Source organism: Trachurus trachurus, assembly GCF_905171665.1.
Source record: "Trachurus trachurus genome assembly, chromosome: 19".
Classification (NCBI taxonomy): Eukaryota; Metazoa; Chordata; class Actinopteri; order Carangiformes; family Carangidae; genus Trachurus; species Trachurus trachurus.
In genome coordinates this window covers 18,569,773-18,593,854 of record NC_139913.1, presented here as the reverse complement: position 1 = coordinate 18,593,854, position 24,082 = coordinate 18,569,773, and the positions used below count along the sequence as shown (strand labels likewise).

Here is a 24,082-nt window from a genome sequence, read left to right as displayed (position 1 = left end):
CATTCATTCAGCGTAGTGTGTGTTCAATGGATAACACACGTATCAGAAACAGTGTCTGCACTCGCATCCATTAAAAACAGATCTCTGTGTATGTTGTGTATACATGTGTACTAGCTGTTTCTTCTGTATTTTGTATTTTATTTATATTTGGTTGTTGTATTTTTTGTACTTTCTCTAACTTAACTATCCCCCTTTCTTGACATTTGCACCATATACCATGTCAAATTCATTAAAGGTGTAATAACTTCTTGGTAATAAAGCTTTTTTGACATAAAACATAATGTTAATTTTTATGTAAAATCTCCATAAATGCAGTTGAGTTAAAGAGTTAAAGGTGTCATGTCTCCCTGTGAAAAAAATGTGGTGGTGAAATAAAAGATTGAAAGTATCTCAAAACTGAATTCAAGTGCAGTAGTTAGCTACTTCCCACCACAAACACCCCCACCCAAACTGAGAACAAGGACATTCTGCTTCATAACTCAACAATGACTCTTTCAGGGCAAATAATGACCCATTTAATACACCCACACAGTTGCTTATACATAAAGTGCCATTAAGCATTTTATTTCTATGCAAAAAAAACTAAAACAAAACAAAACAAACGAAAAACAAAACAGTGACAATCAAGACTCCTTAAATAGGAAGGGCTGAATAGATTGTCATGGCTAAAATAGAAAAGACTGAATGCAGTTGTGAGACAATTATGATGTGATTGGGTTCAAAATTCTCAGCATATTAGTGACAACCTCTCTGACGTTTTCCCTGGAGGCTCACGTGAATATAATATGACATAGAAGGCCGACATACTGAGCCAGAATCGAAGAGTTTCACTCCAAAATAACACATGCACCTTTGAAAATCATTGATATTATCTTTATAAAATCAAACTACTTCCAACAATTGTAAATAACATAAAATCCTTGGCTGCAAAAGTGAAAACATCCTTACAGATTAGTTAGTCTGTATACCGGTGGAGCATCGGCTGTTCCTCCTCTAAATTTATGATAAAGTGGTGCTTTGGAATAAATCTCCTGACATGGCATCAGACTGCACAGCCCCTCTAAATCTTTCAGCAACATATATATATTTTTCTATGTAAACAAGTTAAGGCCAATATTGTCACTAACAGACAATACTTGTGTAGTATAAACATGTTCTCTTAAACTGATATCTGAAAGCTACAACAGACAGCAGACTCTTTTTTTATAAGGCCTATTTCACAACAATCAACGGTAACACACATCTGGCTGGACATGGGCTCACTAGCTGAGCTCACCCATCAACTTTCACTTTTCTTCCAACTTTTCCTTTCTCTTTTTTTTATAGATTTACAGCCCAGGCACACTGCAACCCATCCGCCGTTTCTCAAACTGACAACTTCCCTTCACACGAACAACTGCCACAACCACTCCTCACACTGAAACGTTACACAATATACATCACTGCTGACTATATAAGACTTTGACTGTGTTTGGCAGGTTTGACATGAGATGTTTAAAAAGAGGAGGAGGAGGGGGAGGAGGAAGAGGAGCCCTGTATCAGCTGAGCTCCTGTGCTACAGAGGGCTTCTGTGGTGGAGACCCTTTGGACCACTGTGGAGCCAAAAGAAGAGTAAAAAAAAAAAGAAGAAAAGAATCAAGTTTCAACCTTTGTGATGTGATCGGTCTGTCTAATGACATGTTACCACTGTGCAAGAAATTACTGTGGCTTTAATTAAGTAAGAGTAGGTGATATGGATTCACTAAATAATATTTGATTACACTGATATGAAATTTATGTGGCAACAATTGATTGTCTTGGAGCTTTTTAACTATATCATAAAGTCCTCATCAGCAGATCTGGGTAACTCAGTTACCATAGAGCTGAGCGCTGTGGTGAGGAAAGGCTGCATATAATGCCCATTTAGAAACCAGCAAATATTCAAAAGTAGAAAGCTGGAGCCAGAGAATTAACATTTTCTTAATGATTTAAAGGTTTGTTTGTTTTTTTAAGCGGCAGAGAAATGTAGTGTGCGTCAACTAATGTATTAATAGACTTCATCATACAGACATCGTTTTAGCACTAGTGGAAAATTTGAACATCTACATTTCCATGACAACTGAGTCAACTCAATATGCCGATGAGCACAGTGAAATTTGATCAAAAGCTCCAGAACAAAACAGTAAGATGTGTTGAGTTTGTTTTGTCAGTCAATTTTTGCAAAGTAAAAAACTGTTCTGCGATTCTGTAAAATTGATGCTGGCCAATTTCCGTCTTTATATTTAAAGATTTTGATTGCTTTTTTTTTTCCTCTTTCTTTTCTAACTTGATGATTGTTGTATTGTGATACACTCCTATTCTCCTACAGGATGACAGTTTTTAGTGCTGCATTATTTTATTGTAACAATCAAACCAAAAAAAAAAAAAGAAAAAGGGAAGGAATGGAAGGAAACTGAGGCAAAACATCCACTAGAGGGGGTGCTTGGCCTGGGTGTTGCATTGCTTTGTTGCTATATAAAACTGTTGTGTCAGCACAGCCTCTGTACAGTGTAGGCTCAGTCTGTACCAGAAGTGTTTGAAAAGTGGATAAAATACATAGTTGGCAATGTGATAAATCACTGATTTTGACTTGTGATATGTAAAAAAAGGGGGGGGGTCACACTGAGGCAAGGAAAGGACACGCTTTGGTGAAAAAGTGAAGGACGGAGGATAGAGACGGAGAGAGATTCACGACACGGAGGGAGAGACAGGGGGACGAAGACACATCAGTGAACACCATGGCTAAAGCTGCAGGAGACAGGCAGATAAACAGCATCTTTCATCAAGCCTGAACTCTCATGACTTTGGAAACTTGAACAGTAAAAAGAGCAACAAAAAAACTGACATTGGAAAAGAGTCCATATATAAAAACACAGGAATAGCAGAAACAAAATAATAACTTTCCATAAGTCTTAACTGTGTTGTGAGTAAAGGACTGTGATTCTTTATTCTCCCTGTAAAGTATTTGCTTCCTTCATTGCTTTGCGTCTCTTCCGACAGGAGTCCAGCAATGGCCGTGTAAACAAAACCCAAAAAAGGGGGAAAAAATACATCTGTAAGTGTGCATCCATGTGTTTGGCTGTGCACCTCTCTACTTCCGCTCCCGCTCGTTCTGTGATTCATGCCTATTGGCCCAGTTGGAGCTGTGATTGGCCGGTCAAACCTTTAGCATTCAGACCTCCACGTTTGGCGTGCCTCCACTTCCTCTGAGACAACCAACAGGAGCTCGCAGTTCTTCCCTCGCAGCTGCTGGCGGAGAAACTTCCTAGGTTGCGGTCAGATGAAGAGCAAAGAGGAAACAACACCGTTATGATCCTGGAAGAATTATACGTGAATTAAAAAGCTTAACGACGCCATTTAAAAGGTCACAATATAAAATGGGTAGACCTGCTTCAAAGGCGCTTTAAGTGTTTCTTTTTGTGGGTCACAGTAGAACAAGCTGTAAAAATGATTATGAAAATGCTGGCAAACAATACCACAATCAAATATACAGCAGATACATAGTAACTTTGTATGCCTTCTGTTGACCAGGTAGTTTACACACTTTACACATAGTCATTTGATCTATTGTTGATATAAAATATTCATTAGTACAGCCACAAATCCTTAAAGGGATAGTTCAACATTTTGGCAAAATCGCCTATCGCCATAATCCCTATAGTCATAGGAGTAGGTTTATTACCTTTAATTATCGGTGCATGTTGTTTTGAGATCTGCGGGGCAGAGACGCGAGCTGCTCAGTGAACATAATGGAGGTGAACGGTACAGGTCCCCTTGTTCCTCATCAAACTCATCAAATACACAATCCAACAACTCCAAAACGCTCTTGTGGACAAGTTGTGACCTGCACATTCACCACACTACTATGACTATAGGGATTATGGCAAGAGGCGAATTTGCCAAAATGTTGAACTATCCCTTGAAAGGGAAACAAACATACCCAACTAAATTTTCTTAAAAAAAAATATTTAAAAACATGCAATATGTCAGTGATTGGAGGGTTTATGTTGTCGCTGCTTCCCCTGATTGTCTATTCATTTGCTATAGTAAAACATAGACAACCAGGGCAAAAGCAGGAGTTTCAAAATGGATAGCTGATTAGCAACAGGAAGACTTAAAAGGAAAGAAAGTCAAGAGACAGATGGTGAGTCAGCAAGTTGTCTCTCCTCCCTCAAACAGAAAGAAATGCTGAGCTCCCTCTGCTTTCAGTTCAGTCCTGAATGTTCCACAGTTATGAAATAAAAAAAGAAAAGAGAACAAAGTGTTTGACCTCCGAATTGATACGGGGTCAGATGTGGGGCCGCAAACATTTTTCTGATTTTCAAGTGTTAAGTGAGTTGGAAAAGGTTGGAAAAGGTTGGAAAAGGTTGGAAACCATTGTCTTAAATCTGACAAACTGAAGCCACAATAACATCTGAACTGTTTTCTTCCATGTCAGCAGAGCTTTGACAGTTTGTACTTCCATATTATCAAACACTTCAATTCAGTGCTTTTACTTTGAAACACACCATGTAACCATCCTTAGTTACCAACGAGCCACAAACCCAATATATTTGTTTCTATGGCTTAATTATTCTAAGCTTTATGCTGACAAATCACCAAATCAATTATCATTATAACTGTTATTTTGAGCACACACCTCCTAAAATAAACATTCCCGTCCCATCACTCTCACCTGAGCTCATCCGGACTGCCGATGGGTTGAGGGCTCCGCAGTTTGGAGTCCAGGTTGTAGTAGACTCCTCCCACCTCTCTGACTCCTATCCAGTGCTGGCGTTTGAGCGGCAGCCGCAGCGGCCCCCAGCGCAGGTTGGACGGCACATTCAGAATGAAACCGGTCACGTTGGACAGCTCGATGCTGCCGACATCCCTGGAGGAAGATGGACAACATTTAGTTTTTCTAACTTTCTTTTTGTCTTGCTAGGAAGCCGATAGAGAATAAACTTATTGAGACATCATATAACTATTTCTTATTGTAGTGAATTAGTATGAAATTAGATCATCTGTACATTGCAAATGAACATTTTCTCTTGCACTTTCATGAGGTCCACTACAGATAACCTTTCACTTCTGTAGGACATGAAAATAAACTGAGACTCACAGGATCACATCACATTACATTGTTGCAATAACAATCACATTTGAGGCAGTTTAAATTCACAATATACTCAAAGAAATGAATAACATTAATGTTCTAGTAACTAGAAATAAAAACAGACCAAAGAGGCACATTTATGCTGTGGTGTGAATATGGCCAGTCTCTTTAGAAGACTGTGGTGAAACTATTCTGTGTCGACCTTGTTTTTTTATTTGATGGATTAGATGGAAAGTTTGTGCAGCGACATGTACAAACTTTCCATCCCTCAAAAGTCAAACAGCCACAAAGTGACAAACGGCTGAACTCTCAGTTATTTACGTTTCAGTATCTAAACATCTGCTGTGACACAGTCACACCTAAGCTACTAACAGTATCAGACAAATCTGCTCCCAGTGCTGGGATCACACAACAGAACAGAGAACACCGGACTATGATAATGCTGCTCTATCAATTATTTGTTCCTTCCTTAATTGTGTGATATTTCAGCTGTGGTAATGTTACATCAAGCACAGTCTTTCTTTTCAGTGTGTTCGAGGAAGCCTTTCTAATCTGTAAAGAAAAAAAACTGCTGCTGGAAATTGAAACTCCAAAACAGGATCACATTAATTTTTTAGTTTGTTACATTATCAAGGTTGCTGTTCGGAAGCTGATTGTAAAATCTTGGCCGTCAGAGTTTCCTGCCCTTTAAATGGACCGACCAGGAGAGTTATAAAAAACTCTCAGGTTGCAGCTACATTGCAAACACAACTCTGACAAAAAAAAAAGACGTAATTTTTACTCCTCACACATTAACAGTGGTGGTACATCAGTTGTACTGTAGTCTGAAGACACATCAGTCCCTGGTCTTGCAACACAACACCACTGAACTCTGACAACAGCAAACATGTAAAAAGGTTTTAATTACAAACTGTAGCTTGAATTACCGCTATTGAGTTACAGCCTTGTTGTTTATTTCCCAGAATTAAGAGTTGCTTTGATTTTTGTTCCTGTTGTGGTCAAGAAACAGGAATTTGGCTTTAATGATAACACAACAGTGGACTGATAATACAAGTCTGCGGCTGCTGTTGTTGTCAACAGAAAAGTAAGACAGATAAAGGGGGAAACAGGAACGCTGATAAAAGCGTCTCTCCAGACTTCGTCAACTGACGGCACTGCTGACTAATCAGAGAGCTCGCTCCAGTCCCTTCTGATGAGGTTGCCGAGGACACAAGGAGCATGTAAGGCAACAGCCCATAGATACAGAAGCTACATCAGAACTAATCACTGAGAAAACCCCATTGTAACACTTAACGTAAAGGGATAGTTCAACATTTTGGCAAATTGGCCCATTGCCATAATCCCTATAGTCTTAGCAGTAGGTTCGTTACCTTTAATTGTCGGTGCAAGCTATTTTTAGAACGGCGGAGCAGAGCCGCAAGCTGCTCAGACCTATGCTACGGAGGCTAGTGGGATTTCATGGTTTCCCTCATCAAACTCATCAAATACACAATCCAACAACTCCACAACGCTCTGGTGGACAAGTTGTGACCTGCACATTCACCACGCTATGAGATAATAACAGAACGTTACGAGACTGAGATGTTGTGTGTAAATGTAAATGTAAATTCACGCAAAACACTGATGCGTGTTCCCGTGGGGACAGTTTTCCAGCAAGCAGTCTCTGCATTTACCTCGAAAACAACTCTGTCTCGAACTTTCCGTTATTATCTCATAGCGTGGTGAATGTGCAGGTCACAACTTGTCCACCAGAGCATTTTGGAGTTGTTGGATTGTGTATTTGATTAGTTTGATGAGCGAAACCAAGAAATCCCATTAGCCTCCGTAGCGTAGCTCTGAGCAGCTCACGACTCTGCTCCGCCATTCTAAAAATAGCTTGCACTGACAATTAAAGGTAACAAACCTACTGCTATGACTATGGGGATTATGGCAACGGGCCAATTTGCCAAAATGTTGAACTATCCCTTGAAGACGTACATACCTTCTTTTATCCCACCAAACTGCCTCAAACCCTCGAGTCTGCAGGGCAGCCATAATGACATTTACATCATAGTTCCCATTTCCCAGCATGCTCTTCTTATGAGGTGTGACCAGTGTGCTGGGAGAAAGCCTGCAACAAGACCACAACAGAGATTGTTCACAACGTCTTATGAGCACACTGGATGTTAAACGCTGGTCTAAGTCAGTAGAGCGACTCACCTCTGGTATATCTCCTGCAGGGTGTCCCGACTGAAGGCCGTCCTGTCCTGGAAGACGTTGTTGAGCGCGTGCAGGGCGCACAGCTCCCGCCGCTGCTTCTCGTGATAGATGGCCGGAGGTGTCACGGAGGATTGGGGAGGCGCTGGAGGGGCGAGGGAGGAGCAGGAAGATGAGAGATCCTGCTGTTGCTGAGAGTCCCTGGGATCCCTGCACCTCCTCTCCTCCACTCCAACCACCACCTCTCCTCCTCCTCCTGTTCCTCCTCCTCCTCCTCCTTTCTGCTTGCTGACCTTCCAGGGCATGCAGCCCAGCTCCTGCAGGCCACCTCGCCCCTTCCCCTTCCACTCCCCGGCTGTGTACGGAGCACTTCCCATCTCTGGACGTTCACCACCACCACCACCACCACCACCTCCACCGCCGCCGCCTCCTCCTCCGGTTCCACCACAACCTCCACAACTACTACCTTCAGGACGCTACATCGGCATCATGACAACCGTTGCCATAGCAACCTCTCAGCCGCTTTGGGAAGAGAGGAGCTTGTGTGTCTCCGTGTACGGTCGAGAGGGAGGGGTGGGGGTTGCAAGGTAAATGAGACCTGTCTGTTGAACACGGCAACACCTGCTCTTCTGTAACGGACGGACGTGAAGAAAGGTATCCTGGGGGGTGGGGGGGGGGGGTCGGGGGCAAAAACTGAAACTCAAGATTGCCAGCAAAAAAAAAAAAAGCATACAAAAGGTACTCCAGCTGCTCCCAAATGAAAATTACTCCTCCAACAACGCCACGGTGGTGTCGTCTATCAAACAGCCATTAGTCGGTCTCTGTGTGTTTCCACTTCCTCCATCCTCACTGTGTGTGTGTGTTTGTTGTGTGTGTGTGTTGATGGCTCTTTCCATCCAGTCACTGAGCCTATAGCTTTGCAGTTCTTTCCATCACCAAGCTGCTGACCATGAGGCGTCACTCCACTTCCACTGGAACAGATGCAACAGGAGTTAGATCCCGAACAAAGAGAAACACCTGGAAAAGAGCAGTACATATATATATTTATATTATTATTATTTTTTACTATTATTTACTTACATTTTTGATTAACCCTGCTCTAATATAAAAAAGACAGTAGGGTGACACCTTCAAACAGAGCAGCAGCCAAACAAACACCTTCCACACCAACACTTGTTGTTTGTGTCTGGATGGTGACAGACAGACAGACAGCTGAGGTCACATTAAAAGCTGCCACAGTCCCTGTTGGTCAGCAGCAGAGCCCCACAACGAGAGAGAGAAGGTAAACCTCCAGCAGCAGCAGCAGCAGCCCAGACCTGGGTAGAGGAAGCAGGCTGCTCAGCGAGCTAGCAACAACATGACAACAGCCACACAAACAGGACACACACACACACACACCAGGCAGCTCGCAGCCCGTGAAGGAGCCGTCGCTGCTGTTAAGACTCTTAAAGCAGACACGTAGAGATGCGTTTAATCCCTGGTAGTAACAGATATCTGGCGTTAGTCTTGTGGGCTGCTGCTCTACGTGACTCCCCGTGTCTCTCACCACCAAACAAACACACACAGACACAGACACACACACCGCGGCTCCTTTCTCGCCTCGTAACTTGGTTTTCTCTCTCGGACACTCACCGAGCCGAGTCGTGGCCGTGCTCGCGCCGCTCCGCTCTCACTAACCCGCTCCAAAAGCTGGACTAACTCTCTCTCCTCCTCTCCCCGAGCTTCTTCACTCCTTTGTCTTTACCACTTTTTTCCTGGTGGAGCCCTCTCTCTCTCTCTCTCTGTTTCTGTCTCTCTCTCTCTCTCCGTGCAGACGCGGACATGCGCAGTCGCGTGCTCCTGCTCCATGTTGCTGTCACCGCCTGCGTCAGTCGGAGCAGTGGAGCAGTTCCTCCCCCGAGACTGCGAAAGCCTACATTTTCCACTTTATTCTCACCTGTGATGGAGTGCATTTAAAAATGAAGTTAAATATATAAATAAATAAATGCATTAGTTAATTTAAATAAATAAATAAATAAGGAACACAGCTGTAATTTACAAGTTGTAAAAAAAAGTTTAATGGCATTTAGCCTACATGGTAACTTGACCTCAGTTTGCTTTTGTGAGTGTTGGCGAATGTGTAAAGCTTTGATCTGTATTTTTTTTATTGTGACAACAGACCAGATGACAGCTTTTATACACAATTTATCTGTAGTTCTCATCAGTTCTCTGGGCTGTTTTATTGTCTTTCAGCTCCTTGTTTTGGTTTTTACACCCTCGACTTAACTGTTTTGTTCATTCTCACAGCTCGATGCTTTTGGATGTAGCAACCAGCTGTTTTCAACCACATTGAAATGAAAATGTAAAAAATAATAATAAAGTAAAATAACCTCAAAATCCAAGGAGAAAGTAAACAACAGTAAAGGGTAAAAAGTTAGCAGCACAAATAATCAGATTTCCCTCAGCAGCTGGATGCTGACATTGCTTTGTGTGTCCAGGATTTGTAATTAGGAAACTATTGGTTAACATATTTGCCACACCACTTTATAATGTTAAAATATGACATCATTGTATAAAGGAAAAGAAGTTAAGGGATTAAACCAAGGCAGTCAGCTTCCAAACATCACAGCTCTTTACACAGGCCACAATGTGGCCAGCATCCTTCTGACATTAAGGGCAGACAACAATCATAGGTCAAGCTCCAGATTCCCCGATGTGTTCATCTGTGAATATTTACCAATATATCTGAATCACACCACTAACGTTAATCCTCAGCCTCATTTTTGTATTTATAGCATATATAGTAGCCTATGGGCAATGCTTTAGTTGTGTCTTCGTAGTTTTCACTGTGGTTGGTGGAATTTACATTCCCTGTGCATAATTCAAATTGCATGTGATGCCCAAGGAATTCACAGGAAACAATGGATTCACATGTTGGGTGTGAGTTCATAACATGGAGTACTTGACACGGTGATGACATTATTGTTGGTATTCTTTAGACCCCATTATCAAAACTATGAGGCATGAGGCATCTCATGCCCAGGCCGCTCATTTTGATAGTAGCTCAAAATGTTAAAACCCACTTGTAATTACCAGCCACAGATGTTGTCAAATCAACCACGACCATAAGTTAGAACAGCAGTTTTTTTTTTTTTTTTTTTTACTTAGGGACACAATAAAAGCAGTCCAGAGGTTCACAAGTTGTTATGACCAAAATGTTAGCTCCCCATCCTCCTCCAGCAGACACAAAGACACAGCATCAGCCCTTTGATGTGGTGTTTCGGGCCATTTGACCAATATTGTTCACATTCTTTTTAAATCTACTTTGGTCTACAGACTCCTGAGAAAACTGTGGGAAGAAAATCTTCAACAAAGACAATGTGGTTTGATGTTGCTATAAAAAAAATTGCAATGCAGGTTTAACAGACTTTGAAATGGCACTTTCCAGACCCACCCCACAATCTGACAGTAAGAAGTCAACCAACAGTGGCATTGTAAAATCTTGGAGCAAATTAGGTAAATGCTGATGTTTGACCATTTTTTGTTGTTCATTCACCCTTTGAAAACTAAAACAACAGATGAAAACTCACAGTGTGTAAATCACCCATCTACATTTCCTTCTGTTTTATGGTCAGACTCAGATTTATGGTGAAAAGAAGGGCATAGAGGGCAAATGACATTTTCTTCATCCACTTCTCACTGTATTTTCTGCCTGCATTTCTATTTTAGGGTGAACATTTTCTCTCTTTTTTTAGGTTAGAGGTCAGACCTGGCAACAGAACAGCAGACCGGTGGGGGTTATGTTTTTCTTTGTCATTGCTTAAGTTTATGCATCATCATCACTGACTGGTGCTGTGTGTAAAAGTCCCTCTCTAACCGCGGATTCTCTTTCCTTGTGTCATTTGTGTTTCCAGTCATGAAGACCTGACCACCTGCAAAATCCGTCATGTCTTCAAATATTTAAACTTCACTCACCGACAGTGTGTCTGTGAAAGTAAAGTAATTAAAACACAGTGTAAGTGTTGAAGGTTTTCTCTGGCCACACACCTATAACAGCTGTAATTAAATTTGAACTCATTCATATTTAACTAATTGCTGTATTTTGGGTCTAAAAGCCATTTCAGAGGCTTCAGGATGAAGCACCGAGTGCATTTAGCAGAACGGTTGAACTCTCGTCGCAATGTGACATTGGTTTATTTTTCTCTGATCATCTTTAAAGTTTGATACCTCTAGTAAATTATGGAAGAAAGAGGAGGGCTAAGCACCGGAGCAGAGTATGGAAACATGCAGGCACAGCCCCAGTCCAGACAAAAGAATATACAGGCGTTGGGGAATTACAGCACATCGACGGAGGAAAATTAAGTTTGTGTGACCATGATATCAACCCAAAAGCATCTGCAGCATGTTGGAAACCTAAAGACCAGCAGCAGTAGTAAATTCATTTGGACAGTGGTAAACCAGCCAGACTGACAAAAATACCTCTGGCAGAAAGTCACCCTCGCACTTAAAGTCAAAATTGCACGTTTAACACATGAATGAATCCCTCCTCCTTATTTTCTCACTGCCCCAGCAACCCTTTCACGCAGAAACACACACCAACAAAACCAACTCTCTCTCTCTCTCCTCCTCTTATTTACATGTGGCCCAGTTTTCTAGCCAGTGCAGATGCCATGTCGGTTAGCACCTCCTCCCTCATGCGGTCATCCCTCCTCTGCAGCTCGTGGACTAAATGCCCCCTCAGCTCCTTCACCTCCATCACCCGCCCCGCCAGCTGCCTGCGCACCACGCTTCGTGCCTGCGGGGAGGAGTCCGGCCTGTTGTCCACCAGCTCAGGCCTCTGGCCGCACAGAGACACAGCTTTTCTCAGATCCCCCCTAGTGTCCGCATCCAGCAGCTGATCCACAGTCTGCCTTCGACCCAAGCGGTCTGCGTGGGTGAACACTGGGACGATGTGCCCCAAGATCTCGTCTCCAAACAGCTCCACCACGGCTTTGATTGCCTGGGTGGCGTCCTGGTCGACCCCCATGTTGGAGCCTGGAGCCCGGATCACCATGAGAACGGCGTGTGGTCCAGGACTGACCAGCTGAAGGCTCCTCAAAGCCTCCCTGGCTCTTTTGTCGCTCCCCAGTGAGAACCCTAGAAGATCTGGGGTGTCGACCACTGTGACCTCTCCACCATCCACCACTGCTCTTCGCTGGGTGCTTTCCACCAGAGGACCGGCAGCTGCCCTCGTCTCAGAGCTGCCCAGCAAAGTGTCCGCCAGGGACGTCCGTCCTCCACCAGCAGGCCCAAGGAGGATCAGCCTCAGGCCTGGCTTGCTGGGACTGCTGCTGTCAGACAGGTGCAGTGTACTGGTTTCCTCTGCTCCATCCTTGAAAAGCCCTACAGAGAAGATGAAGGTTCTTTTTTCAGATAAACAATAAGACAGATTGTGATTATTAACTAGATCCATCTGGGCCTGACTCAGCATGAACGGCTAAGACAAGATTGACTTTAATTCCTCATCATTGTCTTGTCATTCAGTGAGACTTGGTAAAATAATTGTTACATTGTGAATCTATATTCATAGAGTAACCTGAGATATATGAGGCATGACAAAGTCTGCTGCTCAAATCTACAGTTACTCAAGCCAAGCCGAGCTAACAGAGGAGCTGAAGCCTCCAACATGTTCAACAGATGCTTGTTAATCCGAGGCCATGTTATTTTATTTATTTATTCAAATTATTGTTTAATAAGTGGTTTCATCTTGGATCAGATTGAGATCGTCGTATTGTTATTATTGGCCAGACTCCTTGGCTGCAGTCAGCTTCTCTGAGGTCAGAGCAGATGGATTCTCTGGTTACACTGTCTTCACTTTGACAGGAAACACAGACAAGAGAGAGACAAGAAGAAGAAGAAGAAAAAGAAATGAAGTTGTTAAGTAGCTGCCGAAAATATAGCAAAAGAAAAAGTGAAGTGAACTGACCTGTGAAGGCTTTGAACTTGGAAAGACAGGCTGATGAAGATGAGCAGATTAGAAGTCAGACGGTTTAACGTCTAATTATAGACCTGTAATTATTATGCAGATCTGTCTCTAATTTAGCCCTGGTCCCCTCTGTATAGATGCCTAAACTGCTCTCTGTTTGATTCTGTTGAGTCATTTCCCCTGACCACCCAAACTGTAAACTTCTCCTGATCTGTTTAAAAGTCAGTTTGCAGCACACAGTGAAGAGTAAACAACATGAAGGCGACACTCACCTTCGATAAACCGCCACACTCGAGACAGCCATTTAAACAGGCTCTGGAGTCCTGAGACATAAACAGAGAGGTCAGCGCACACAGTAAATCTTCCCCAGACACACAGGTGAATGTTTTAGGTGGTGATGTTTGGTGTGTTTTATACCACGGAGAGTTCCCACCAGGCGGCCCACCCAGCTCCAGAGAGCTGTCAGACCTGTGGCAGAAGCAACAGCACATGTCATATCATACACAAACATTACAATCACACTTATTGTTCTTATTTCAATTATCTCACTGGTGTCAGTGACATAGTAAACCTCACCAGTTATAGAGCAGAAGAAACGGATCGGCCATCGGATCAGAGCCGGGAGCGCTGAGGAGAAAACAGAGTGTCATATTGTAATAATCATTAAATGATACAGATGATAAGAGTTTGCTGCGAACTGTCCTGATGGGACAGACAGATTCTTAATAATTCAATAAACCACCAGCAAATCATAATTCAACCTCTCAAAACAACCTTACAAATAAGAAATAATGTGAAATTCACATGACCATTATTTACATACAGTAGGAAACCTCTTCTCTGTGAATCACAGGCTGTATTTAGGACACCAGGGTACTATTTAAATACATTTTGTGGTTCTTCTGTGCATCCATGAATAATTCATACAATAATTTCACAACTGTTTTGGTGAAGGATTTTTCTTCTGCTGAGAAAAACAAAACTGGATATCAAACAGACAACTTCTATTCATTTGAAAGGTGATGCTGCTGTAATTCTGAGCTTTTTATGTTCATGTTCAACAACAATTTCTGTCTATCCCATTATTTCTCTGGCACTCAACCCTATTTGTCCATTTGTTCCCACTGAATATTTAATTCTTCAGTTGAGGCAAATGCTTCACAAACACAACAAAATTGCATTTGCTGTTCTAGCCGCTGATTATTACATGCAAACTTCCTCTGATCATCAACCCAGCGGTTATTTTTTACACTTAGAGAGGCCACACCATGCTTCATTGTTGGTTCTGTCTTTTGATGGAATTCGCTGACTATGTGAAAAATATGAGATGTAACATGATAAACATTTGTGATACAAAAAAAAATGGGTGTGTTTCTGTTTTGTAAATGAATGTGGAAATATCTGTAGAGGCCATGAAAGGGTTGGTTTGTCACTTGGTCAACCTCTATCAATAAAATCTATAACTGGGGAGGTTCCTCGGTCCTCACAAACACAATTGCAACAGATAAACAAAGTTTCCACAGTCATTATCTCTGTGGGGGACAGGTCAATCAAAAAAGAGAACCAATAGTTTCTACTTCTATTTTCTACTTTAATTCATGTGAGTGTGTCTGTTGCTGAGTGACTGACTCTGTGAGAATCTGAAGAGGAGATACCCCACCACGGAGAACGCTCCCATCTGGAAGGGGTTGCTGCCCAGCCACCAGCCTGAACAGAGAGGGGAGGAAAGCATGACATTAGTATTTCAGTGTTGTTCGCAGCTTATCGTGGGGTTTACCTTTCACCCAAATGTGAAATGCAGAATCAAATACTTTAAATCCCAGGACGGCCCTATTGTTGAATGCACGGCTTTGTGTCTGCGAGCTGGAGCCATGACACTTTGAGTTCAACATGGAAATGTAAAGGTCGACATCTAAATGCATCATAAAACGTTTTTGAATATCATTACAAATGCTGCATTTTTGTTAATTTCCTCACTCTTTCAGAACGTAGAGCTAACAAACCTATTTGCTTGTTTTTATTTTGAAAAACTAAGCAGGAAGTAATACATGTTGCTGTACAACTGATGAACCGGACAATGTAAACATTAAGAAACATAGACACAATATTACAATCTGAATTAAAACTAATATATTAGATCTAACTTTAAAATACAGGCACAGAACAGAAGTTAAAGGAACATCTGACATTGTTAAAGGTACTCTTGATGACTTTTTAAAACTCCACCTCACCTGAAGCATTGTCATAGTCGTCCTTTTCACACTGACACTCCATTTAATACGCAGTTGCCGGACTCACAGCCAGATTCAAGGTGGCCAGAAGAGGCAACAGTACTTCTGCTCAGAACTTTCACAATAAAAGCCTAAAGTTCAAAGTAACAACAGGGTTAACATGTTTTGCAACATTTATACCACTGTACAAAGTACACAGAAACCAAGGAATAAAAAAATCATGATAAAATGCTATTACAGCAAACAATAAGTTGCACGATACTTTTGTGCCACAGCCAGTAAAGCTCAATGAAATCTGCCAATTTTATGTTTTCACAACACAGCAAAGTTTTAAGAAACTGAAAGTAAAAACAAGAGAAAAGTTTTATAGTTCTACATTATAACAGAACAATGTTGTTAAAAGGTTTATTTGAAGCTGTATTACCTGGTGTGTCTCGATAAACCTTCCCCAGGATTTACACCTACGTTCAGTCTGCCAGAACCTGACGTAGCTCACGTGTCAACACAGTGTGATCCCTTCTTCCTGATATGGTGCAGCAGTGTGCCTGCGCAGGCCTGCCCTCAGCTGCAACACTGCTTCTGTTTTTATCGTGCCGTGTGATGACACAACGCAGTGAAAAGGTCCAGGTATGCTGATTACGCTGTGGTCTTATTTTGAAAGGACACACCTTTTTCCATACTTCAAGAAAAACTGGAAATGTCGCTTCAGATACACAAGACACCAAGTCATGAAGTTATTGAAATGAGACAAACCTGATGAACAGGGATACAAAAGTTTTTTGTTTTATTAACACAAATGCAAGTGTCATCACGACTCCTTTATGATCATGGAAATATTACAGTGTATTCTGATGCACATAAAACAGTTTTTAATGGTGCAACTCACATCATCGATCAGACTGAAATCTGATTCTGAATTCTGAATCTTCTTTCAACATTCAAACGTTAGTTATGAGACATTAATACAGGCATGAAATCATATTACCTTTCAAAATGTGATGAAGCAGCAGCTTTAAAAGGAAACTTCTTTGTTACACAGCGGTAAGTTTGTCAAAATCCACTGGTCAAATGTAAAACCCACTACCTGCCTTTAAAGTAGATGACACATTTTTCAAGAACCTGGTTTGTGTGCTCAGGGCATTTCTTCATCTGTAATCAAACTGCAGCGTACGCACTGATCTGGGACCGGTTTGCCTGCTCGTGAAGGTGAACTGATAACTGAAAACCGATATGTAGTTCATCTTCAGCCCAACTGGGCAACTAGAGCATCGATCAGCTCCTGCTTCTTGGTCCCAGTGACCCGGATCCCAAAGTGCTTACAGGCCTCCTTCAGGACCGGCACGGTGAGTTTAGCCAAGGTGCCGTTCTTCACGTGGGCCTTGAGCTCGTCTTCTGGCACCTCCACTTTGGGCTTCTTCTCAGCTCCGCCCCCTGCGTCTGCTATAATAAACAAATAGATGGAAAATTGCAGGATTGTAGCAAAAGACTGAAATATGATTTGATTTGATTTCAGTGAGGACCTTTCGCTCTGACCTGTTTTGCGTTTGGGAGCTGGTTTGCTGTTTGGGTTGTAGTCAGCAGGGTAGACCAGATCCTTAAAGTCTTGGATCAAAGGGCCCAAACGTTGGTCAATCTGTTCGACCTTTGGCACTGAGGCCGAGCAGGAGGGAGACAAAACAGAGAAAGAGTGAGATTAAGAAAATAAGCAGTGGTTATATGAGCCACAAGAAGAACAGCATCTTACTGATGAGGTCCTCGGTCTCCTCTGGAGCCATCATGTCCAGCGCCAAGGCCTCCAGGTTCCTGTAGTGCTGCTGGATGACCGGGTTCTCAAAAGCATCATTCCTGCATGACATTACAAAGAACCAAGAGAGGCAGAAGTCAATTTAACTGCCTTATTATGAACAAGGATAACACTTATTATCACAGGGATGTTATAATTAGCCTACTTTTGTCTTTAAAGGGGACCTATTATGCTTTTCCAGCTTTTCAGACTTATAAATAGGTTGAAAGTGTTGGATACTTGCTTTAGAGGATGCAGAAGTGCCATATCATGGGGTGGGCACTGAGCGTTTGAGAGTGAAGCCAGAAAGGGCCAGAATGGAGGAGTACACAGACGGCTTGAATGCAATAAGAGTTTTTTATTGATCAAAACTTTTAATAGTGCCACACTGGGGTCCAATATCGCGCTAAAAGCCCCTGAAATGAGCATAATAGGTCCTCTCTTTTGGGATCAAATGGTGAATATATGCAGCTACCTGTATTTGAAGCGCAGTTTAGTGGCTAACTGCTTCATCATGTCCACCTGTGTTTGTGAGGCAACTGGACACTGAGGAGCGTCCAGAGTCCGTATGTCGTCAGCGTACGGCAGGAACATGACGTTGAAGCCTGACACAGGAGAGAGATGACGAGTTGTCATTGCAGAATGAGCTGCTGTGCTGCAATGACAACTCGGGAACCTGGGAATCTCTGGCTTATTTAAATCGTGTCACCTGGTGGCGTGATCTGTATTTTCCCCTCGTCGACCTCCTCTTTCTGAGGCACCAGGGCAACAAAGCGCGGCGGGTAGTTTCGGCGGGAGATGCAGCGGCACAGAGCGAACACGTTCCTCTCACTACACTTGGTCATCAACGCAGAGAACAGACACGCGCTGCCTGAGGAGGAAACAAAACACAAAACACATCACAAATCAAACACTGGGCCAACACTGTGGAGCAAATCTGATCACTCAGACCAGTACAATGCATTAATCAAGATATCACTACTTTATCAACCTCTAGAAAACATGAGCAGATACAAGGATTGATCAAGAGCCTGTTCTGAAGTCAGTGACACAGTATCAACGTACACACACTCTGATACAAACACAGCTCCATCTGTGTTGTTTATTGTCTATAGATGCCCCACTGATAACGAAATGAAGCGCAGGAAATAAGACAGACAGAACACATTGGTTTCTTAGCCTGCTTGCTTCTCAGGGTTGAGAATAAAACTTTCAACTCTAATTACATTTTCCCCAGGGGAGTTGGAGAAAACAGGACACACGGAGAACGAGCGAGCAGGCGTTCTCCAAAAACAGCTGGCTCTCTATGCCTCCTCTGCTCCGACAGAGATCTGTTTCCTCTACTTATGGCAGTCCTCCAAGGTGTAAGCACACCTGGCTTTCTAAAGGGAATGGGAGGGAGATGATGGCATTCATAACATGCCATAAAACAGTCAAAGTACATACTGTAAAAGTGCCACCATCTTGAACAATTTGCAGCCATTTCCCTCCGCCATTTAACTTGTAAAGTGGATAAAATAGTGGAGGTTCATGTAGGAAATAGTACAGATTTTTAAGTAAATCATTCATTTCAGGCAGTTATACCCGGGGTTATCGGGCTCCTCCGCAAAATAACAAAAACCTTCACTGTTAAAACCTCAGCAGCTCTTAAACATCATAAAATGGAAACATCATCACAGAATCTTAACTAGTTGTTTTCTTATTTCTTGCTGTGAATCACATACGGACGGGCACACAGCACCTTTAACTTCGTCCTCCTCAGGATAGAGGAAGACAGACGGCCGGATGTGGTGGTGCAGTTTCAGCTTCTCCATGGGTTTGAATCCGATGAGCACCAGTCCAGGATCATCAAACTTCTTGACAGCATCCACCTCATCCTTCTCCATCACTATCTTCTTTTTACCATAAATCTGCAGCCGACACACACAGGTAAAGAGATAATAGAGCACACACAAAAAAAAAATTACTGAAATGTACAGTAAAGTGATGACCAACTAAATCAGCAGTATATTTTGTCTGGTCTGACCTGGGCTTTCTTTATCCCACTGGGCAGCAGCAGACTGCCGGTCTGGGTGTGGAAGGTGCGGGTTTTGCTGCGGACTGGCTCGTTGGTTTCCCTGTAGAGTCTGATAGATCCAGGTTTTCGGGCCATCACAGCAGTTGCATAAATTCCCACAGCTACGTTCATGCCCTCACCCAAACACAGGTTCAACCTAAAGATCACAGGACAGGAGGTTGTGAGGAAGAGGATGGAGGAGGACTCCATGTTAAAGCAGAAAGGAGGAAGGAAACAGATACAGAAACAGGAAAGGTAAGCGAGTCGGTTCTCTCTACCTGGCCATGGCTCTCTTCTTCTGCTCCTTGGCCCGCACCCTCTTCTGGAGATCCTCCAGTTTGTCGCAAGGCTCCAGTTGCAAACCCAGATCGCTCTCATCCTCGGGTGGACTTACAACGTCACGAAAGAAGAGAGAGACATCGAAGCCGCCAGGTTTCATCAGATGCATCAAATCGATGACAACGCCTAAGAGACGGGGGATGAGACGGCTGAAGTCAAACATGAGCTGAACATGGCGTTACGTTTATAGTGTTATGTTTTTTAAAGGAATACTTCACCCAAAATCGATAATTCACCAATTTTCCACTCACCGTCATGCCAAGGAAGGGTTTAGAGAACCTTTGGAGTTATCAAAACGCTTTTGGAGTTCCAGGGGGGGTACAGCTGGCAACGGATTTTCATATAATGGCACAACTTGGCTCAGTACGGACACTTGGGTCCGTACTGACTGAGTGTCATTCATGTCGCGGCTTCAGGACACTTGGGTCAGTACGGAGTATGGAGGTATTTGGATGTTTCATAGTGTGTGTTCTGGACGATTCAAAAGTGAGCACAATTCGCCGACATTATATGAAAATCTGTCGCCAGCCGGACCCCCCCTGGAACTCCAAAAGCATTTTGATAACTCTGAAAGTTCTCCAAAACCTTCCTTGGCATGACGGTGAGTAGAAAATTGGTGAATTATCAATTTTGGGTGAAGTATCCCTTTAAGTGTGAGTCAGACCCACCTGTCTCTTTGAGGTCACCAGCCTTGGTGCGAGCCTGCCGGTCCTTGGCGCTGTTGCTGTCATGTGGCACGTCCCTGCAGGTGAAGATCATGAGCCTCTTGTGCGAGAGGCGGAGCTTGATGTCGCTGTAGAGGTTGGCGCAGCACCACAGAGCATCACCCAGCGACGTCTCTCCACTGCCCATGGTCTGTGCTGCAAGCTGAGCGCCCTTTTCGCCCCGCAAAGCGTCGATGTCCTGCACTCGCTTCGCCCCTGTGGAAAATAAAGAACAGACAAGATGTAAACTGGAAGTGGAGCAGTTCATGAGAAAGAAATCAGTCCTGTTTGGTTCTCTCGTCTCGGTTTGAGGCATGTGTGCATTTTTCAGTTCACGGCAAACAGAAAACAACCTCATGGTAGTAACCTAGAGAAGTTTTTTTCCATTTAGCCACTGTAGGGTTATTGTAATAAAAACCAAAACTTTATCAAAAACCTTTGAAACCTGCAGAAACATGAACATGTGGAATGGGATATTTTTTACAATGTATTAAATGCATCACACACTGACCTGAAAACTGTCTGACAGCTCAACAGTTGGTGTTGTTTTAATTGGACAAACTAAAGACACTGCTCTTTGCTTTAGATATTTTTTGGTTATGTACATTAATCTTATCCCCCTTTGTTTTCTTTTCAATTTTACAAATCAACCAAATAATTGATAATATGAATAATAGTAACTTTATTTGTTAAGGCAAAGCAAAACCAGGGCAGAAATAATGTTAATGGGATAGTACAACATTTTGGCAAATTGGCCTATTGCAATAATCCCTATAGTTTTAGGAGTAGGTTCGTTACCTTTAATTGTCGGTGCAAGCTATTTTTAGAACGGTGGAGCAGAGCCGTGAGTTGCTCAGAGCTACGCTACGGAGGCTAATGGACTGGTTTCCCTCAACAAACTCATCAAATACACAATCCAACACCAAAACACACTTGTGGACAAGTTGTGACCTGCACATTCACCACGCTATGAGATAATAACAGAACGTTACGAGAAAACGGGTTGTTTTCAAGGTAAATTCATGCAAAACCGCTGATGATGATGCACGTTCCTGTCGAGGGCAGTTTTTTTGGCAAGCAATCTCTGCATTTACCTCAAGAACAACTCCGCGGCCCTGCTCCGCTGCTTGCACCGACAATTAAAGGTAACAAACCTAATCCTAAAACTATAGGGATTATGGCAATGGGCCAATTTGCCAAAAATGTTGAACTATCCCTTTAAGTTAAAGAGCTAAGACATACAAAATACTTCAGTGTAAGGATAACTATATGACCACAGGATCTAAGGCTGTGAGCTCCCACACCGTGGTAAATTATGTGGTTCGTCATCTTTTTTTTCTGGTCAGTAGTAAATACTATGGTGTGATAAAATATAAATTGACAGATGTAGTTTCTTACCGGGTTCGTCGAGGTCGTGGTACACGTAGACATGCTTGAATGAGTCCCTGGGGTTTTTGCTCTTCTCTGTGCCGTAGAAAACAAGAGCCACCAGGTCCCTGTGACTACTGATGATCTTGCTGGCGTACACAGTGCGCACAACCTTTGTGGACAGAACACACAGAATTATTATTCTGAGATAAATGAGAGAGCATATTTGAGAGCAAAAAGTAGTGGTACTCATATTATACATTTATTATTGGGGTGATTTGAGCTAAAAGGAATGAAACCTTTCACCAAATCCACTGTCTCGATACATACATAATGCCCGAATTCATTTCAGCAAACTTCTTGCGCTTTCTGAACATGTTGGAATTTGGATAATGACCTAACTCAGTGTCCAAACATTTCCACATGTTTGGACATTTCCAAACATTTCCACTTGTTTGGAAAGTGAGTCACTGCACGGGGATTACTGGTGCACAAAAAAAGTGATGACAGACAAACAAAGACAAACCAAAAGAGACAGATAAATTAGCCGTCTCACCTGCATGGTCATGTCAAAGTTGGACGGCTGTCCATCTTCTCCTTTGATGAACATTTCCTTGGAGGCGTCAACCAAGAACACCAAACTGTCTCGTCCTGTGATTTTGTAATCTCCTAAAAGAAGACAGAGAGCCTGGTGTGTTTTGGAATAACTTAACCTCTCATCCATTAGATTACAAGATAATAAGTGAAATGTAAAGCACTTATGTAAATTATAAAGTGTGATCAAGTCACAATTTTCACATATAGTGACATGCAGAGTGAAATAATATGATACAGAGGAATAATGGCCAAATCAGAGAGATGGAGACAGCTGAGCTGATCCTGCATCATTTGCACTTCAGATTAGGTAATAAAGTGGTTTTGATCAAACCTCCAGATTGCTCTCCTTCCTCCTGCTCTTCCTCATCATCCTCATTTCGGTAGAAGGCGTTCCACTCTGCCATTAGGGCTGCCGCAACAGGAAACATAAAATTAGCTTGAATACAGTTGAGTTTTATATGTTAACTGTTTAGCACAGCATTTAGACTGGACACAAACAATATCATTTGACATATGGGATTTATTCAACCATATACTCTATGTGCCTTAGTACATTTCCCTGTATGTGCCTTAGTACATATATAGTATAGTATAGTATATATACACACACACGGAAATGTACTAAGGCACATACAGGGAAATGTACTAAGGCACCTTGTGTACAAAGTACAGTATGAACAAAGACACAGTTAAATCATCAAAATATAAAACTAACAAGACAGAGAGGGTCAAAATATACTAAACCACGACTAAATAAATATGCTACAAATGGATCTACACCTGATGCAGGACCATAACACTTTCCCAGGTTTATTTGATAAGAACAGATAAATTAAATTGAAAATATCTATCCAATGCAAACATCATAGGATCTTCAGCAATGCTAATTTGCCTAACCCGTCCCTAGGAGGGTTTTTGTGGTAATGCAGCGAGGCTTAATGAAATACAGTACACATGTAGTAGTAACAAAGCTACATCAGAAATGAGCCTGGGTTTGTTGCTGCTCAACCAGGATTTGGTGGCTCTCCTAAAAGTGATTTGCAACAACTTTCAAGCCAGAGATGTTTTGCATCCAGCAGCTCTGGTGGATCTGCAGCAGCTCTGCAGTCTCTGCATGGCTTTGCATAAAGGCTGGAGTTCCGGTTCATTCAAATATAAAAACACACTGTGTCAGGATGCAGCACTTTGCCATGCAACATCAGGTTTTTATTTGCAGTATTATACACCAGTAAGTTGCTGAGTTAAAACAAGTGCAATATTTTGTATATCACCAGTGGTGCACAGACTGTGGTAGTGATTCATGTGCACCATCAAAACTTCAAAACAGAAGTTACCAAATATAAGTGGAGCTCATGTATTGAAATAACAATAACTATTAAAGACAAAGCCAATCGAAAACATTACCTTTGATCAGTTATTATTGATTATTATTATTTAATTAAACTGTGGTTTCAACTTTAACCAGTCAAACGGGACGTTAGCTAGCATATTAGCTAGTAGTTAGCCACTGCAAGTTTCATTGGATTTGAGGTCCCGTGGTAAACACCTGTATCTTTCTAATGGTCCATGTTAACTATTTGGCCCTCACACGTTTTATAAAAACCATAAACAGACCCACCGCAGCGGCCAACAATAACTTACCGTGCTCTGCTTTAGCTGCACACAAGTCCGGACTACCGGTAGTTTAGTTTCAATGACTGGCGCGTAATGCAGGGTGAACGAGCACGTCGACGTCACGTACAGCGGGATCT

General features: G+C 42.4%; 3 protein-coding genes across 5 annotated transcripts; all 3 read right to left on the bottom strand.

The window, feature by feature from the left end:
* Positions 1 to 565: 565 nt before the first annotated feature.
* On the bottom strand, positions 566 to 7,686 carry josd1 (Josephin domain containing 1; the record flags this gene model as incomplete). Its single annotated transcript, XM_083993686.1, has 4 exons — positions 566 to 3,283; positions 4,694 to 4,888; positions 7,095 to 7,223; positions 7,313 to 7,686. The coding sequence occupies 4 exons, from the start codon at positions 7,684 to 7,686 to the stop codon at positions 3,184 to 3,186; spliced, it is 798 nt and encodes a 265-aa protein (XP_083849812.1). The 3' UTR covers positions 566 to 3,183.
* Positions 7,687 to 8,031: 345 nt separating this feature from the next.
* Positions 8,032 to 15,997, bottom strand: LOC311002336 (GTPase IMAP family member 1-like). Of its 3 annotated transcripts, XM_083993683.1 has the most exons (9): positions 15,909 to 15,997; positions 15,485 to 15,615; positions 14,883 to 14,960; positions 13,830 to 13,880; positions 13,671 to 13,721; positions 13,526 to 13,576; positions 13,254 to 13,283; positions 11,926 to 12,670; positions 8,032 to 8,326 (listed from the first exon to the last, which is right to left on the bottom strand). In XM_083993683.1, the coding sequence occupies exons 2-9, from the start codon at positions 15,525 to 15,527 to the stop codon at positions 8,302 to 8,304; spliced, it is 1,074 nt and encodes a 357-aa protein (XP_083849809.1). In that variant the 5' UTR covers positions 15,528 to 15,615; positions 15,909 to 15,997; the 3' UTR covers positions 8,032 to 8,301. The 3 variants fall into 3 exon arrangements, with proteins under 3 accessions (XP_083849809.1, XP_083849811.1, XP_083849810.1); XM_083993685.1 differs by lacking the exon at positions 13,254 to 13,283; XM_083993684.1 differs by lacking the exon at positions 8,032 to 8,326 and having other exon boundaries at positions 9,409 to 12,670.
* Positions 15,998 to 16,257: 260 nt separating this feature from the next.
* Positions 16,258 to 24,027, bottom strand: xrcc6 (X-ray repair complementing defective repair in Chinese hamster cells 6). Its single transcript, XM_083994742.1, has 13 exons — positions 23,973 to 24,027; positions 22,663 to 22,740; positions 22,291 to 22,403; positions 21,765 to 21,906; positions 20,331 to 20,582; positions 19,602 to 19,788; positions 19,294 to 19,480; positions 19,009 to 19,177; positions 17,977 to 18,138; positions 17,743 to 17,872; positions 17,229 to 17,329; positions 17,018 to 17,134; positions 16,258 to 16,924 (listed from the first exon to the last, which is right to left on the bottom strand). Exons 2-13 carry the CDS (start codon positions 22,733 to 22,735, stop codon positions 16,728 to 16,730), a joined length of 1,830 nt encoding a protein of 609 aa, XP_083850868.1. The 5' UTR covers positions 22,736 to 22,740; positions 23,973 to 24,027; the 3' UTR covers positions 16,258 to 16,727.
* Positions 24,028 to 24,082: the final 55 nt, after the last annotated feature.